We start from the raw sequence: 17,500 nt of genomic DNA on the forward strand, positions 1-17,500 counted from the left end.
ACGTTTTCCTTGAATACCATACCAAACCAAGATACTCTCAAATGTGAAAAATTTAAAACTGCAAATTGTGTATTTAGAGAGGTAAACAATCATAAAGTTTAATTTATCCAATCTCTCATTCTGGTACTCATTCTTTTTCTCCTTGTTCAAAAAGGAAAACATAAACCGAATGACGATCGATCTTCATGAAATTTTTATTTAGTTATGAAAGAGTGAACACAGAAGGCCTTGAACATTTTGTCGTCAACGATATTTGTAAATTTTAAAAACACATTTAATTGAAATAAGGTTAATACAACAAGGTTTTTGAAATGTAACTTGTTGGGATTGAGATTATGCTTTTAAAACAAAATGTCACAAGAAATAGAGCAATCAGAGATTGCACACCCTCACCACCCAGGTCGAAAAACCAGTTAAAACCAGTACACATTTTCAACTGGTCTCTATTGGTTCTAATTGGTCTTAAACTGGTCTCTATTGGTTTCAACTGGTACCAGTTAAATTCAGTCAGAATTCCAATTTCCCAGTTGAAAAAACCAGTAACTCATATTTGTACCAGTTAAAGTCTTACTGGTTCCAGTTGATACCAGTTACAATGTACTGGTCCCAGTTGATACCAGTTACAATGTACTGGTCCCAGTTGATACCAGTTAGTTAAATACAATTGTATTTCAACTGGTAATATATCACTCTATTCCAATTTCCATATTAAAACCAGTAAGAAACCAACTGGCTTTACTGGTACCAGTTGGCTACTGGTTTTCAACTGGTACCAGTTGACCAGTAAGCTACTGGTCTTTACTGGTTTTTTGACCTGGGCAGGACATATTTTGTGTCATGTTTGTGTAGTTTGTATAGTTTTGTGTTGTGTATCTTGTGTGGCGTTTGTGTCCTGGTCTATTATGTAATTAGAATCGACATAATTCGAACTCCCACTCTTTAACTGCTGTCAGTGATGACCGGGTCCCAAGACGTCCCACTTTGATGCAACCCCGCTTTGATCAGACACCTGACCCTGACCCATGATGTTTATTATTACCTTCGCCGAAGGAGATGGTATTGCATTTGGTTCCGTTTGTTAGTTGGCAAAAAAAAGAATTTTGACAAGTACTTTGGTCTGTCACATTTGTCTGTCTGTTTGTTTGTTACACGATTTTTGGCCACAATTTTCAAGCAATCGTTCTGAAATCATTTGTGTGTATAGGTGACTGGCCAAAGAAAGCAACGCAAAATTTTGGTGAAGATTCGAATCCGGATCCAGATTTGAGAATTTTTTATGTGATTCTTCACCATTGAGAGATGGGGCCAAAAATGATATACAGTATAGTACAATATTTCAAAAGGTTATGGATGTATTCAGATGAAACTTCGTGGACAGGTTGGGAGTGTGACAAGGAAGATTTGATTAAATTGTTGTGAAGATCCGATTCCAAATCTGGATACAATAATTTTTTTAACATTCTTCACTATATATATATATATATATATATATATATATATATACAGTACATATGGTTGTTAGACCATTCTTGACCATTGAGAAATAGGGCCAAAAACGAGACAAGGAAATACAAGGAAATCAGACACAGGTCGAGGCCAATTCAGCCCATCATGCCTGCACGACATCAACACCACACTAACTTATCAGCACAAGATCCAAAGAAGAAAATGCAAAATTTGTAATAATTTTTCAGCGTTTTTGTGGGTTTTGTATTTGTTTATTCATTTTAAGTTTTTGTAGTTTTAGCCTGGTGTTGGCTTAGTGGTTAGGGTGGCGGCTTGGGATCCGAGGGTCCTGAGTTCAAGCCCCGTTGGCTGCTGAATTAATACCAGGGGGTTGACTCAGCCTGTCATCCATCTGAGGTCGGCGAAGTGAGTACCAGTGTACTGGTCCCGGTGTATGCTCCGGTTAGAATAGGTGTACCATATCCCTGTGTGTCGTAAGAGGCGACCAGGGTTGGCGTCAGGAAGGGCATCCGGCCATAAAACATTGCCTCAAGAAAAAGCCTAAACCCCTGCACAGCAGGGAAAAATGGCTGTAAAAACGGTAGTTTTTGTGTTTTGTTTTTAAGTTTTAAATTTTAAGTTTTTGTGGGTATAGAGCACAATATCTCGAAAGGTTAAGGATGGATTTCACAGAAACTTTGTGGACAGGTTGTGTGTGTAAAAAGGACTAATTCATTCAATTTTGGTGAAGATCCGAATCCAGATCCAGATACGATAATTATTTAATTCTTAAGTGATTCTTCACCATTGAGAGATGGGGCTAAAAATGATATTGCATGATATTTCAAAAAGTTGTGGACGGATTTGCATTAAAGTTGGTGGACATGTTAGGTGTGTGACACCGAATTGCTTCGATTTTGGTTAAGTTCCAGATTCAGATCCTACCTATCAGTGGCATACACAATGTAAACTATTCAGCCTGGTGGAGGTATGTGCTCTACCGAGTACCATTTCTTTTCACCAAGCATCACTCGATGAGTGATTTTTTTTTCATTTGTCTGTCTGTTTGTCCAAACAGAATTTTCGTGTTTTTCTCTGCAACTGCTTGTTGGAGTGAGACTAAATTGGCAACATCGGTGCGACTACTCATGTGTAATGTTTTAATCATAGGTCACGTGGTGTGGCAGCCATGTTGGAAAAATGGGAAAAAAAATTGGACCTCTGTATCTCTGAAACCACACCAAGGAAAAAAATGAAACTTAGCACACTGCAAGTACTCCTCGTGTGGAATGAGTGATTTTTATGACATCATAGGTGCCTTCGTTATGACGTCATAATTGCACATGTAGAACACTACATCTGATCAGTATGAAAAATTTTGAGGATCATCTCTGGATAAAATGGTCCACAGTAAAAAAATTGATGACATCATTGGTCACATGATTCAGCAGCCATATTGGATTTACCCTAAAACCTATAAAATCTTCTTCAGAACGGCTGGACAGATCGAGGGGAAACTTCACACAAATGTTCCCCAAGCCTTGGGTCGACAAGTTTGTAAAGGAATAATTGATGTCACATGGTTTGGCAGGCATATCTGATTGAAGAAAATATTAAATAATATTTTCTATTGAACTGCTTAATCAATCGATGTGAAATTTCACAATTATGATCGAGTCGTGATTGGGGAATATAAATGTTAAATATCATCTTGATCGGACACATGGTCTGGCAGCCAGAATTATTTTATTTTTTGATCCGGGTTCTTTTTTAGTTATTTCTTTATTTTTAATAAGGCTTATTTGGCTGTTCCTGGATGAGTTTGAGGGTGGAGGAGAAGCAGCTGAAATGTGAATCCTATCCAGATTCTTTCTGATGACTTCATCTTTGTGTTTTACTTTTTGGGGTTCCTTCTGATGACTCCAATACAGGACTGTACCTATTTGGTCTTCCATTGGATTTGAATCGAATTAATTTTCATCCCATTATAAATTCAATTGAATAATAATGAAAAACGTCATGGGTCAGGGTCAGGTGTCCAATCAAAGTGGGGTTGCATCAAAGCAGGACGTCTTGGTACCCGGTTATCACTGCCAGCAGTTATAAAGTGGCAGTTCGAATTATGTCTCATTAATTATGTAACACACCAGTATATAAACACCACGCAAAATACACCACACGAAATGACACAAACACCACACAAAACAAGTCCTGGTGAGGATCTGCAATCTCTGATTGCTCTTTTTCTTGTTATTCAATTGAATTCAGAATGGGATGAAAATAAATTGAATTCAAATCAAATGGAAGCCCAAATTGGTACAGTCCTGCATTGGAGTCATCAGAAGGAACCCAAACAAGCAAAGAGCAAAGATTAAGTCATCAGGAGGAACATCATCAGGTCAGGTCAGGTTCGATCTGTGACCTGCTACAGGTACCATGTAAACCTGTACTAACCTGTTCCATGGTCGGGTTGTCGCGACTAAACCATCTCCCCAACCAGGTTTCCTGGTGAGGAGGGTGTTTGGATATGGACACCCAGCAGGATTAAAAACAAAACCTGTCAAAGGGCGGAGGAGCTCCTTGTGAGCCAACGGCCATCCATATCTAGTGCCCAACTGTGTTTGCGGACGTCCTCCTGCAGTTGGGTTACTTTTTATTAGGAGGTTGGTGGCAGGATTTGCACTCCGGCCACCGTAAAACCCTTCATTCCGCAAAAAATCTGAAAACTCACTCTGTGGGAGTACCTCCTGTGCAGCTTCCCTTCGCAGGGCAGCTCACCGGATGACGGGATTGGGGCAAAGCATTCGGGACCCCCAATCTTTGATGAAAGGAGGGAAACCACGGGGTAACCTCCCTGTGTCAGATTGCGGGAGAGTGTGTCGGAGTGGTGCTGAGGTGTCGTCCACCAGACGGCGGTCTCCTTGGGTTAACCTGAGGCAGTCCCTTCGGGTGGATGCCTGGAATGTCCGATCCCGAAGAGAGGATGATCACCTGTCTCTGTTATCATCTGAGCTCAAGCGTTTGGACATCGGTATTGCAGCACTCTCTGAGGTTCGGAGACCGGATTGCGGCGAGATAATGGTGGGTGGTTACACCTACTATTGTTCTGGTCACTCTGATGGTTACCATACCCAAGGAGTTGCTGTTGCTGTGACCAATAAGCGGACCCCAATGATAATTGAGGTGACACCGGTCAACGAGCGTATTATGAGACTAAGGATTCGTCACTCCTTAGGTGTCATTTCCCTGGTCTTTGTCTATGCTCCGACTGAGGCGAGTGACCTCACCGTGAAGGACGCATTCTACACCACACTCGAGTCTGTGGTTGATCATTGCCCCAGACGAGATACACTTCTCGTCTTGGGGGATTTCAATGCATCGACTGGAACTGATAGGGATGGTTATGAGACATGTGTTGGTCCCCATGGGTCAGGAACTATGAATCAGAATAGCACTAAGTTCCTTGACTTTGCAAGAAGTCATGGACTTCAGGTGGCTGGTTCATGGTTTCAGTGCCCACAAGCTCATCGCTGGACTTGGTATTCCAACGCTGGCGGTGTGGCAAAGTAGATTGACCATGTCCTCGTTGACGGTCGCTGGAGGATGATCCAGAACTGCAGGGTCTACCAGAGTGCTCAGTTCCTCAATACTGACCACCGGCTTGTTGTCGCAACTCTAAAGCTGCACCTTAAATCCTGGAGAATGGTACCATCCCAGCCTCAGCTGGATGTTGGCAAGCTCAAGGATGAGAGAGTAGCTGAGGAGTTTGGAACCTGTCAAAGGGCGGAGGAGCTCCTTGTGAGCCGACTGCCATCCATATCTAGTGCCTAACTGTTTACGGACGTGTCTGTCTGTGGAACACAGGCATAATCCCAACTGATTGGAAGAGGGGCCTTGTTGTCCGTCTCTGGAAAGGGAAGGGTGATCGCCAAGACTGCAACAACTACCGAGGGGTGACGCTGCTCTCAGTGCCGGGCAAGGTCTTTGCTCGGATAATTCTTGATAGGGTTCGCCACCTTCTGCTTGAGCACCAGCGTTCAGAGCATTCAGGCTTTCCATGAAAGAGGTCAACGATTGACCGTATCCTTGCTCTTCGTGTCCTCACCGAACGCAGACGAGGGTTTCGGCAGGGGCTGCTTGCAGCCTTTGTTGATCTCTGTAAAGCGTTCGATTCAGTGAATCGGGATGCCCTCTGGAGGATTCTTGGTCTTTGTGGGGTGCCACCAAAACTGATCGATCTGATGTCTGAACTCTACTCTGGTACTGAGAGTGCTGTGAGATGTGGTGGTACCATCTCTGACTTATTTCCAGTTACTGGAGTTCGTCAGGGGTGTGTACTGGCCCCCACACTTTTCAGCACTTGTATGGACTGGATTCTAGGGAGGATGTTGGAAAGATTAAGCTGCGGTGCATGGTTTGGGAATGTCAAGATCTCGGACCTTGATTTCGCAGATGATGCAGTCATCTTTGCGGAGACTTTAGATATCCTTTTGGGGGCCCTCGAGGTGCTGAATGAGGCGTCGGAGCCGTTGGGATTACGGGTTTCTTGGGTCAAAACTAAGATCCAGGCTTTCAATGACATCTTGGATGCTGCTGTCCTGTCTGTGTCTGTTTTTGGTGAGGATGTTGAGGTCGTGGAGAGATTCACTTACCTTGGCAGAGACATTCATGTCTGCTGGCTGTGGGTCAGAGGTCAATAGACGTCTGGGTCGGGCCTGGGAAGTCATGGATTCACTGGATCATGGGGTGTGGTGCTGCCGGTACCTGTGTGGGAGGACGAAAGTCTGAGTCTTCAGGTCCTTGGTGCTTCCAGTCTTGCTCTGTGGATGCGAAACTTGGACTCTGACCAAGGATCTGAGACGCAGACTTAATTCCTTTGGTACCAGGTCTCTTCGGAGAATCCTTGGCTATCGCTGGTCGGATTTTGTGTCCAACGAGCGGTTGCTGAGAGAGACTCGGATGAGATTTGTTACCTGCATGGTCCGTGAGCATCAGTTGCGGCTGTATGGACATGTGGCTCGTTTTCCTGACACTGATCCTGCTCACCAGATTCTCTCAGTGGGGGAGTCTCGTGAGTGGAGGAGGCCAGTGGGCCGACCACGTGCCTCGTGGTTGCAGCAGGTTGACCATCATCTCAAGGAGATGGGGATGGGTCTGGCATCTGCCTGGGGGATGGCCAGACGGAGGCCCCTGGAGTACCGGCGGAAAGTGGACGCAGCGACGCGCTGTTCTGGCACATGCTCCCATACCTGACCTGACCCCATGACACTTGACCCCTGACCGCTAAGAAGGGTGTTGGTGTGACACCCCAATGAGACATATGGTTGGATGCAGTATTGGACGATGCACATTTTGGATTTGGTTTGAAGTCGATACGACCATTTTACCAGACGTTATTACGAAAATAAGAATTTCGGTTTTTCGGTGACCTTGACCGTGACCTTTGACCTAGATTCACCAAAAACGACAAGTGTCTAAGTTGGACCATGGCCGACGTCGGTACCCAGTTTGGTCATGATCGCTGAAACAGTGTGGCTGCTACAGGGTAAACAAACACACAAACAGACAGACAGACACACACAACCGACCAACATAATTGCCGAAATCCGAAGGATTCCGGCAATTTACAAACAAGAAAAAGACATCGGGCAGAGCACAATACTTGCAAAATCCACTCTCCTCTCCAAAGGTTGCCATGAATACATCAAATTGTCCATTTCATAAAAATTAATATTCGCAATCTTAATCAAAGCTCAGGTCAATCGGATGAAAATTGACTATTGTTCAGATAAAAATTGATGATTTTACAATTTTGACCTTGAGTTGTCCTTTGACCATCTAACCTCAAAAATAGTTGGTTTCCAAATTCAGCGATGTGCGATGCAAATTGCGTTCAACTCTCAAGTTAATCGGATGAAAATTGACGATATTTCAGATAAAAATTAATGATTTAAGAAGTTTGACCTTCAGTTGACCCTTGACCTTTTGACCACAAAAATAGTTGGTGTCCTAATTCAGTGACGCAATCTGCAAATCTTCTTCAAATTTCAAGTCAATCGGATGAAAAATGCCGATTTCAGTAATTTGAGCTTGATGACCTTTGACCTTTAACCTCAAAATCAATCGGCTTCTCAGACTACCTCTGTGACCTGTAGGCGGCAAACAGACAAACAACAGACAGAATAACAAAATCGACTGACCAATATACTTGAAAAAATCTTCGATTTTGCAAGTAACAAACGGACCGAAATGCTATACCCTCTCCCTCGGTGAGGGTAAAGAGACAGACGGGTGAAAACATCACCTCCATCCACGTTTTGTGGCTGCGGTAATAGATTTGCTTTGTATAAATCATTTAATGTATTTGAAACCTCCTTATTTATTCCTGGATATTCTAAACTCTGCAAACCTGTCGCTCAAATTCACTCTGATATGTGAGTACAGAAAGACTGGTTAACAGGGCACAGGTGATGAATAAACAATTGAGAAATCAAAACCCCTTTTTAATGGATTCCATTGAAGTACCTGTATCTCTCGTCACAGTGACATAGGTAGCTTGCTTGTTGAGGAAATTTTACATCAATCACACTCATGACAAAGACATTGGTTCACATCAGTATACCTTTACGTGAATTACAATGATATTCGTAGACAATGGACAAACACGTAGTATATGGGATTTGAGCCTGGGTTCCTCGCAATCATGAACCATGAGTTCAGGTGAATTAGTAACCGATTGAATATAACCCGATTATGCTCCTCACTTAGCTGCCTCATGGTTCTATCTGTCGGCAAAGAAACTACAATGTTTGTGTCCTGATCAGGACTACTGGGAGTGTGGGGGGAGGAATATTGTGGATTGGGATGTGGCCAGGGGGAGGGGGATGAGATACGACATGGTGATGCTCCGCTTCCTTGAAGTCCTAATCGGAACAGTGTGATGGAAAGTCTTCAGGAATGTAGTTCCACAAAAGGGAGAAAAGAGGAATAAAAGAGTGCAGGTGTGGAGAAGGCCCGGATTTTGGGACTTCAACCAGGAGAGGGGGGATGCGGGTGGGAGAGGAGGACGAGCGGTTGTCCGAAGATTTAAAGTCCTACAAGAGCCGATCAAAATTGTCAACCATGTACCTCTCAGTAATTTGCTTTAGGCTTAAAAAGCTGCCTTCTAATTGGCACGCCGGTGTGCACCATTTTAGAGCACACCATTCCACACAAAGGGGGAACCAACACAGTTGTGTCCTATGTACTTACATGTGGATACTAAATACCTCCATGGTATGTTTTGGAAGAGAAGCGAACGCGTGTTGGTGTCCTGCTCAATTCACTAGCATGAGTATGTATTCCAAACAAAACTGTCATTTGTGTCACCTTGACATTGGAAATGCACATAAGAAACATCTTGCATGTTTTAACTGCTTATTTAGTACTAGCAGGGGCTGCAGGGGCTGCCCTGGATGGGAAGGGGAGCTTTTCCGGGCAGTGGTTTTGAGAAGTGTTGAACATTGAAAAGCCATGGAGTCATCGGCCTCATTGCAGCTACCTTTCGCGAGCAGGCTTGCGGTAGCACTGCCTGACTCCACATCCCATTATACAGTTTATAGCGGCCTTTGGTGGCCTAAAAACGGACGTCAAGGCCAAGTGTGGTCGCTTAAAACCTTGGCCAGATTCTGAAGTGCCCACAACCAAAATTTTGGGCCTCTCGATGCTAGGGTTTGACTGTGAAAGAGTAAAACACACACACACACACACACACACACACACACACACACACACACACACACACACACACACACACACACACACACACACACACACACACACACACACACACACACACACACACACACACACACACACACACACACACACACACACACACACACACACACACACACACACACACACACACACACACACACACACACACACACACACACACACACACACACACTATATATATATATGAATAACTTGGCTTCTTTCACATCAAAGTTTTGAACTTATTTATTTATACTCGTTCCTTAATTGCTACATTTTGAATCAAGTGCAGTATATTCGATTTAAACTAAAGCGGCTAGAAGCGGCGTTAAAAAGGGAGACGATCATGCCATTGAATCAAGTGCTGAATTGCGCGTCTGCAAACACTGCCGCAGCATTTCTTTAGTCTTGCAGACACCTGGAGATCATTAGACCCATAATGGCTCAGGCTTTATAACCGAGTAACCTTCCATCATATCATTTCAAACACACACAGCCGCTCGGACAGCCAGAAGTGGGAAATTTTAAAACTAAAGGACACATTTGCTGCCACTTTCACAGCCATTCTGACCAAGGTTATTATTTGCCCTCGTTTGCTGTTTTGAAATGTTCATTGTCCTGTAAGGTGAACCTCTGGTACCCAATTCAGTGTACATTTTTAACTCACCCAGAACGTAGTTCTGGGGAGCTTATGGGATGGCGCATCATCCGTCCGTCTGTCCATCCGTCCGTCTGTCCGTCCGTCAACAAACACTCGCAACCTCTTTTCTGAAACTACACATACAATTTCGATGAAACTTCACCACAACCTTTATCAGCCGTGATGTACTAAAGTTTGTTCATAGCATTAAAAAAAATCCATAGGTATTTCCTTTCTTCTCTGTTACATATTTTGTGGGTCATCTATGCCTAACAGTGGTTCCCTAGTTATCCTATCCAGCTGTTACCAGGTGAGCACCCAGGGTTTTTCCCCTATTTTCCCCTCCCCTTCCTGGAGGAGGCATTTTAAGTGTTTTGTCTTGGTGTCCGTGATGTCACGCTTTTTGAAGAATAATTTTTCCATTGTTAATTTTTTAATTATTTCATTTTTACATGTATTTCTCCCCAATGTCCAATTATTAATTTTTCTTCAAATTTTCAAAAAAAAAATCAATTATTTATTTTTTCCTAATGTTCCATTATTTAATTTCCATTTTTTTTTAATTTTTCAAAATTTTGTTTTGTCAACTTTCAATTATTTAATTATTTTCTTTCAATTTTCAATTATTTGATTTTTCATTATTTAATTCTTCATTTTTTTCCTCCAATTACGAGGCAGAATTCCAAGCGCTGTCAATGGGCTAATATTCTGAGTTGGCTATACCAGGAACCATCAGCGGTTGTCAGTCGCGGCCCTCGAGTTACACCTGCTTTATACGCATGTACGGTAGGATCTTGTAACTTGTTATGTGAAACAGCCTTTGAGATGGACTTCTCAAGAATAAAACAGTGTAGCGAATGAAAATAATAAATAAACGAATTTGTTGAAATTACATATAAAATGTGGAAGTTTTTTTTTTTTTTTTGCTGTATCAGAAAGAATCATCTGAAAGATATTTTCTCTTCATGAGAACCACAGTAAAATCATTGATCTTGATGAGGGGCAATCTACGTTGAACGTATGCAAAAATGGCACTATCTTCGAACACTACCCACAACCAATGATATCTCTCTCTCCTTTCCATACATTCCTTCTTCCCTTCTTCCATGTTACTACCCTCTCATATTTCCATTTTTATCCAATACCCTGCAATCCTCCATCACTTATCATTATATTAATTATGATAGGGATAAAGAGAAAGAGATACAAATCATTGTTGAGAGTCAATGGAAAAACCATGCAGTTAAAAACAAAAATAAACGAGTTTTGAGATGTGATTTCAGAGGAAAGAGAATCCGATCAATTGAGGTGAAGTGGGAAGGAACTCGAGAGTTGAGTTTCCGATATAAGATGTATAAGCAAGAGTAGTCATGGTGGAGCGTGGATAATAAGAAGATTACAGTTGGTAAAATGGAGGAGGCAAGTGGAGAAATATGTAGAGATTAGTGATGTGAGATGAAAAACTTGCTATATTCCCTTTGTCATCATTCTTTCCTTTTATTTTCTCAATTTAATCACCCTCAACCCTTCCCCTAAACTCCAACCATCCATCTACAATTCCTTTCCCCCTTTGTACATAACATGCATCTAGATCTAAAGGAAGCATTGTTCTTACGGTTTACCGATGAATGGATTTCCTATTCCAAGATCATCACTCTTGTCGTTAATGCACATTGTCAAGTCTTTTGCTGATCGGTTCCTTTTTTGAATATTTGTTCACATGCAGTGGATGGCCCAAAAAACATGCAGCATTACACACACTGCTGTGTCGATTGAAAAGCTTTTAAATAAAAATTTGCCCCAAGGCAATAAAAATGTAAGAAAATATTTGCAAAGCAATTTACATTTTAGAAGTCCTTCAAACCACATGGGCATTGTTCTGAACTGTTGTCGTTGTCCGGGCCTGCCCTTGTGAAAACACAGGAGCTTTCTAGTTGTGCATGACAGAGGGACCACAAGGAATATTTTGCCATTAGTAGTTTCTCTGTTTGCTAACACTCGGCCTTTGAAAGTGATTTGATCGAGCATGCCAGGGTGGAACCTCTGCACTTTCACTTTGCCACCTGTAATATGCAGCATAGAGCGGAATATTTAGGTACAATATACGTATATCACATAATATATATATATATATATATATATATATATATATATATATATATATATATAATATCATCGCAACAAGAAGAATTACTTATTCCATAATTAAAATAACAAAATGCTTGTTTCTTATTGTGTGTCATGCATAACAGGTATGACCTTCTCCAGTGGGTGGAGCCACACGGAGCCTTGTAGGACCTGCACCATGTGTCAACGACCGATGCACATGCGTGTTCCGTGTACCGAGGCCGATGACACCATCTGCGAGTGTGAAGATGGATTCTTCTCTGCACCGAGGAATGGCGGATGTATACCGTGCAATGAATGTAAACCAGGAATGGGTGTGGGGATGGTGTGCACTCCAGACAGCAACACCCTGTGTGAGACCTGCCCAATAGGTTTCTTCTCTGATGTCATCAGTAACAGGGAACCGTGCTTGCCTTGCACCCTCTGTTTGGGTGACCAGGACATCCTTCAAGATTGCACGCCTACATCAGATTCCATATGTATCAGTAAGTCAGTTCATCTATTTCTCTACAACTTTTTATATAATGTTTACCTCTTTATTTGTGATCTTCTTTGCCTTCTTTTGTTTGTGTGTCTTCTTTTATCATTTTTGACCCTATTCAACTTGCTCGAGACTGCTCAAAAGTGGTTTCAAGACGTCCCAAACTATTCTTCAACGATATAAAATATTTTGCAATACAATTTTTTGAATGGAGGTTCAAATGTTTTGCTCAAGACTTTCCACGGTGAAACCTGATCCTTAAAATAGTTTTGATGTGCTGCACAATTTTCCGGTCTTTTTGCATGATGTTGAGACACGATGGGACATGGACAGAGTGCTTGGCAGGGGAATTGATCCTTGCGTTCGTTTGCATTTAGCATTTTCTGCATCTGGCAGTTACGGGAAGGCACGTAACAGCTGTGACGAGGGAAGACAATGGGAGTGATGTTGATGGATCAGAAAGCAAAATCTGGAATAAAAATAGAAATTCTGATCCTGTGTAACCAGTCACAGTCAACTGGTTACATTGGTGGAATTAATTGTGGTTACTAAAGAAGTACTGTAGTATTCGTCATGATAAATTGCTTTGACAAGGTTTTCATGATTTTGCATGGCCATGCACTTTGGTCTTTGGGCTAACGTTCATCTGTTCAACTTTGGCCAAACTTTTTAAAAAACTTTTTTTTAATATCTAAAAAGGTGTTTCTCAAAAGTACCAGCAAGGCTAAGTTAGATGACCATGTACTTGCATGTCCTAGGAGCATGCATGTTGTTTTGATGAGGTTTGCATGACCGTGTACTTTGGTTTCTGGGCTGAAGTTACACGTACGTGCTTCGCATTGTCACAATGTTTGATTTTCTTATTTTTTCAATTTCGTTTGCCGAAACATGAATTATATATATATATATATATATATATATATATATATATATATATATATATATATATATATATATATATATATATATATATATATATATATATATATATATATCCAATACTGCTGCTTGGACGTGTGTTTCTTCCTTGAGGCTACATTGATAAGATCAACTGGCTTACACTCTTTCCCTCAGAGGCTGTTGTCCTTGGCAATTTATGGGTAGATGTTTCCGTTTGCTCGGAAAACCCCACTTGAATGTAAATATTTAGCCGTCCAGCCAGGCCGAAGTTTGAATCCATATGTCCCGTTGCTTACGGCCATCTGTTGGAGCACCGTGGACGAGAGTGTGTGTAAATGGACCATGATCCCGTGGGATTCAACAGAAGTCACCTTCAACCAGATGATGGAGTCGGAAGCAGATTGAGTCGCGAGACAGAATAAGAACAAGGGCAAAATGTGAATTTTTTGAGTTGCGTGGAAGGAACCAATTGGCAACATTCAAAGAGAGTAATTTTGGAATATTTTGTCATGATTTGACACCGTCATGATTTGGTACTCTGTACCTAAAGTGAATGATGGTAAACATGCACATTTGCAGTCGATAATGTGCAATAGAATTTATTGTGATGAAATGATCAAATTGTGAGCAGGCCTCAAGTGCAGTAGTGTATACATCTATCATTCTGAGCTGTCCCTGAGTGTCTGTGTGGTGTGTGTATCATTGGTTGCTTTCTCCATATGTGGGTCACAGAAGGTGGAACTCCCAGGCCTCAAAGTATCCATCTTCATGTGTGTGTATGTGTGCGCATTTGTGTGTCTGGATGTTGTACCCACATGCTCATAAGCAAGAGTCTCTCAGAGGAAATGCAGACCGATATTTCTTCCACATGTGTATCCTATTGGTTCGCTGCTCTCAAAGGAAAGCCAGCTGGCCTGGTGTGCAGAGTCGGCTCGTTATCACATTTCTTATGGTGCTTCTCAAGTTCCTGCTCACTTGGGTGTTGTGTTTCGGTTCGACAGGCATTCACCAATTATCCTAGCACTGCATATTCAAAGAAAATGGCTTCTCCTACACTCTCACTTACCCTGGGTTGATGCCTCTGTGACAGTGCGGAGTTGACACACCACACTGCACCCAGAGTGATCATGCAAAGCAAAGCTTTAAGGGCTGTGATTACACCTTACGTCATGACAACAGAATAACAGATGTACCACAAGATATACCTGCACAGGAAGGATGTAATTTCAAAGAAGACAAAGGATAATTACAAGACGTACAATCTCTTTGCAATATGGAATCACAATGTAAGCCTTTATAACTTATTATGTAAAATTCAGCCAATTCAGATTCTGGTGTTGTAGCATCCCCTCTGAGCCGGGAAGGTTGGCGCTTTGAACACCGACAGAGTCGTGCCAAAGACTTTTAAAACAGTCGGCTCCGTGCTGCCAGGGCCAGATTTAGGGAAGGACCAACAGGACATTTGTCCAGGGCCCAAACTCCGGTGGGGTGGAGGCATGAAAAACATACGATACATTTATTTATTTATAAAGCTAGTATTATTTATTTCCTTGTTGTCTCAAAGTTAGCAGAGCCAGTGAAGTGGTGTACAGGATCACATCTGCTCTGCAAGTCTAACAATTCAACTTTCCCCATCCAGTTTTTGAAAAAAAAAAGTCAAAATCACTTCATCAATTTGATATTGCTTCATTAAACTCTAACTGATAATTTAAAATCCCTTTATAGTCTAATTGGTGTTGGGTTCCTTATTTTTTTATACATTAAAAAAAAAACATCAATTTCCCCCCCCCATGCCCCCGGAATAATCAGGTATCTCTCTGTGTAGCAATTTTAAAGTCACTTTATAATCACTCACTCGTTCCGAAACTGCCGCCCTGATGAAAAAAAAATAAAAAGTTGCTGCCCTCGTATCCACGTATCCGTAAGATTTGGATGCATCTTTCCCAGCAGAAATGCATCACTTTGCTGGATTTGTTGTGGGTAAGGAGAAGAAAACAGCTTCTGTCCTCCTTCACCTCATTTTAAATTCCACTGTGATTTACAAATGTTGCCATGGCTTTGCGTAGTTACCTTTCCTTGATGTGCACTAACTACTCCGGCGAACGGTCATTCTCTCGTCTGGGACTAATAAATTACTGGTAGGGGTACCTGGCGTTGCCCGCTGCTGTTGTCGTCCTGTTGTCATTTTGAAGAAATCAGTTTGTTTCTTTTCTATTTTTGTGGGTGCCTAAAACACTTCCCTACACCCACGAAGGAATGGGATGGGGGATCGTTTGATATAACCTTTCACATCGCTACAAAGGCTTTAGCACTCTTGGGTGATTAATATACAGCAGCGTTTCTCAACTTTTTTTACCCTTGTGGAACCCTTGAAATAGTTTTCATGTCTTGGGGAACCCCTGCATAAAAATTATTATATACCATTATTAATATGTAGCTCTTTTATATTTTTATCGTAGTTCACGTGGTAAATATAATAATTTTTTTCGGATACCTAGTTTAAGGAAAAAAATGACCCTCTTTTTGTCAAATTTATTGGCAGTGAAAAAAAAAAAACATACTGCTCGTTTATGAGACCTCACACTGAGGTTTTAATTCACAAAAAAAAACACACCTCATGTAACTTGATAAAGAAATAAAGCTGAAGCAATAAAGGTAAACAGAATAACTAACCTAGAGAGAGAGAGAGACAGACAGACAGACTGACTTCGCGCTCGGAAGCACAGAGAAGATCGATGGACACCGTGCATGCGTCCCGTACCTGAGTCAGTCACTCAATGATACACGAATCCGCCGCGTACAGGACGTCCACGACCCAGTGAGGGCGGTTTCACACTGGCACCATATAGACATCGTTAAATACATTCCCTATGGTTGTTATAATTGTAAATAATAAAAGAGGTTGAAGCCTCTATTATAATAACCAAGGAGTTTCCAACAATAGGCCGTACGTGTATAGTAAAATTACGAATATTAAATCAAACAAAAACTACTGAAAAATACATTAGCCTATTTATTACTGTTTCTCGCGGAACCCCTCGTGACCTCTTGCGGAACCCTCGGGTTCCGGAGAACCCCGGTTGAGAAACACTGACATACAGGGTGAGTCAAAATTAGTGCCCAATTTCTGTTTTTTCGGCTGTCAGATTCTTTCTGGGAAGTCATGTTGTTAATAATTGTCTTGCAGATTATTAATTTTCGTAATTTATTTATTTTTGATTTTGTTTTGCAGGTTATTTATGCGAGTTTGGAAAGTTACTGAATTTGTACCAAATTGAGCTTAATGGCACAATTAACAGATACATTTGTGTCGACTGGGCTGTGAATAACCCAAGAGTGACAGTTGAGAAGGAGGTAAATTTACCTGGAGTGACGGTTTGAGCAGCCAAATCTCCATTAGGGATAATTGGACCCTTTTTCTTTGAGGGATCTGTCACTGCAGAAATTTACCTGGATATGCTGCAAACCTTCTTTTGGCCCAGGGTACAAGATCAGGACTGTTATTTCCAGCATGATGGAGCTCCACCTCATTATTGACGTTATGTTCGTCAGTGGCTTGATGAAAACGTTCCCAGAAAGTGGATCAGCCGGCGCGGTCCGATCGAGTCGCCAGCACGCTCCCCAGACCTTACACCTCCAGATTTCTTTCTTTGGGGGCTCATGAAAGACCTTGTTTATCGTGAAAAACCTCGTACCATTCAGGAATTGAAGGCTCAAATCACTGCAAAGTTTGAGGAAATTGATATCAAACTCTGCAGACATGTGTGCAACTCTGTGCCTGCTCGGCTGCAATTGTGCATCGATCACGAGGGAGGGCACTTTGAAAATTGCAAGTAAAACAGCTTGGTACAGTTCCGTAACAATTTTTTCTTGAATAAATGGTTAGATAAACATGTCATTCATATATTTCTACTTTCTTGTACACTGTAATACAAATGGCAAACAAACAATCAACTGACAGAAATCAGGCGCTACTTCTGACTCACCCTGTATATATGTGTATATATGTATATATATATATATATATATATATATATATATATATATATATATATATATATATATATATATATATATATATATATATATATATATATAACTAAATAAGCCTGGTGTTGGCTTAGTGGTTAGGGTGGCGGCTTGGGATC

General features: G+C 41.5%; 1 protein-coding gene across 1 annotated transcript in view; it reads left to right on the forward strand.

Moving 5' to 3' along the window:
- Positions 1 to 17,500, forward strand: part of LOC147022344 (uncharacterized) — a 44,326-nt gene that overhangs the window by 13,554 nt on the left and 13,272 nt on the right. The window contains exons 3-5 of the mRNA XM_085890496.1: positions 12,097 to 12,622; positions 14,253 to 14,331; positions 14,443 to 14,572. Of these exons, the coding sequence (XP_085746622.1) occupies positions 12,097 to 12,622; positions 14,253 to 14,331; positions 14,443 to 14,572 (735 nt within the window). The remainder of the gene's footprint in view (positions 1 to 12,096; positions 12,623 to 14,252; positions 14,332 to 14,442; positions 14,573 to 17,500) is intronic.

The sequence above is a fragment of the Eptatretus burgeri genome, chromosome 8, assembly GCF_056783735.1.
Source record: "Eptatretus burgeri isolate ZD-2024b chromosome 8, Ebu_testis_v1, whole genome shotgun sequence".
NCBI lineage: Eukaryota > Metazoa > Chordata > Myxini > Myxiniformes > Myxinidae > Eptatretus > Eptatretus burgeri.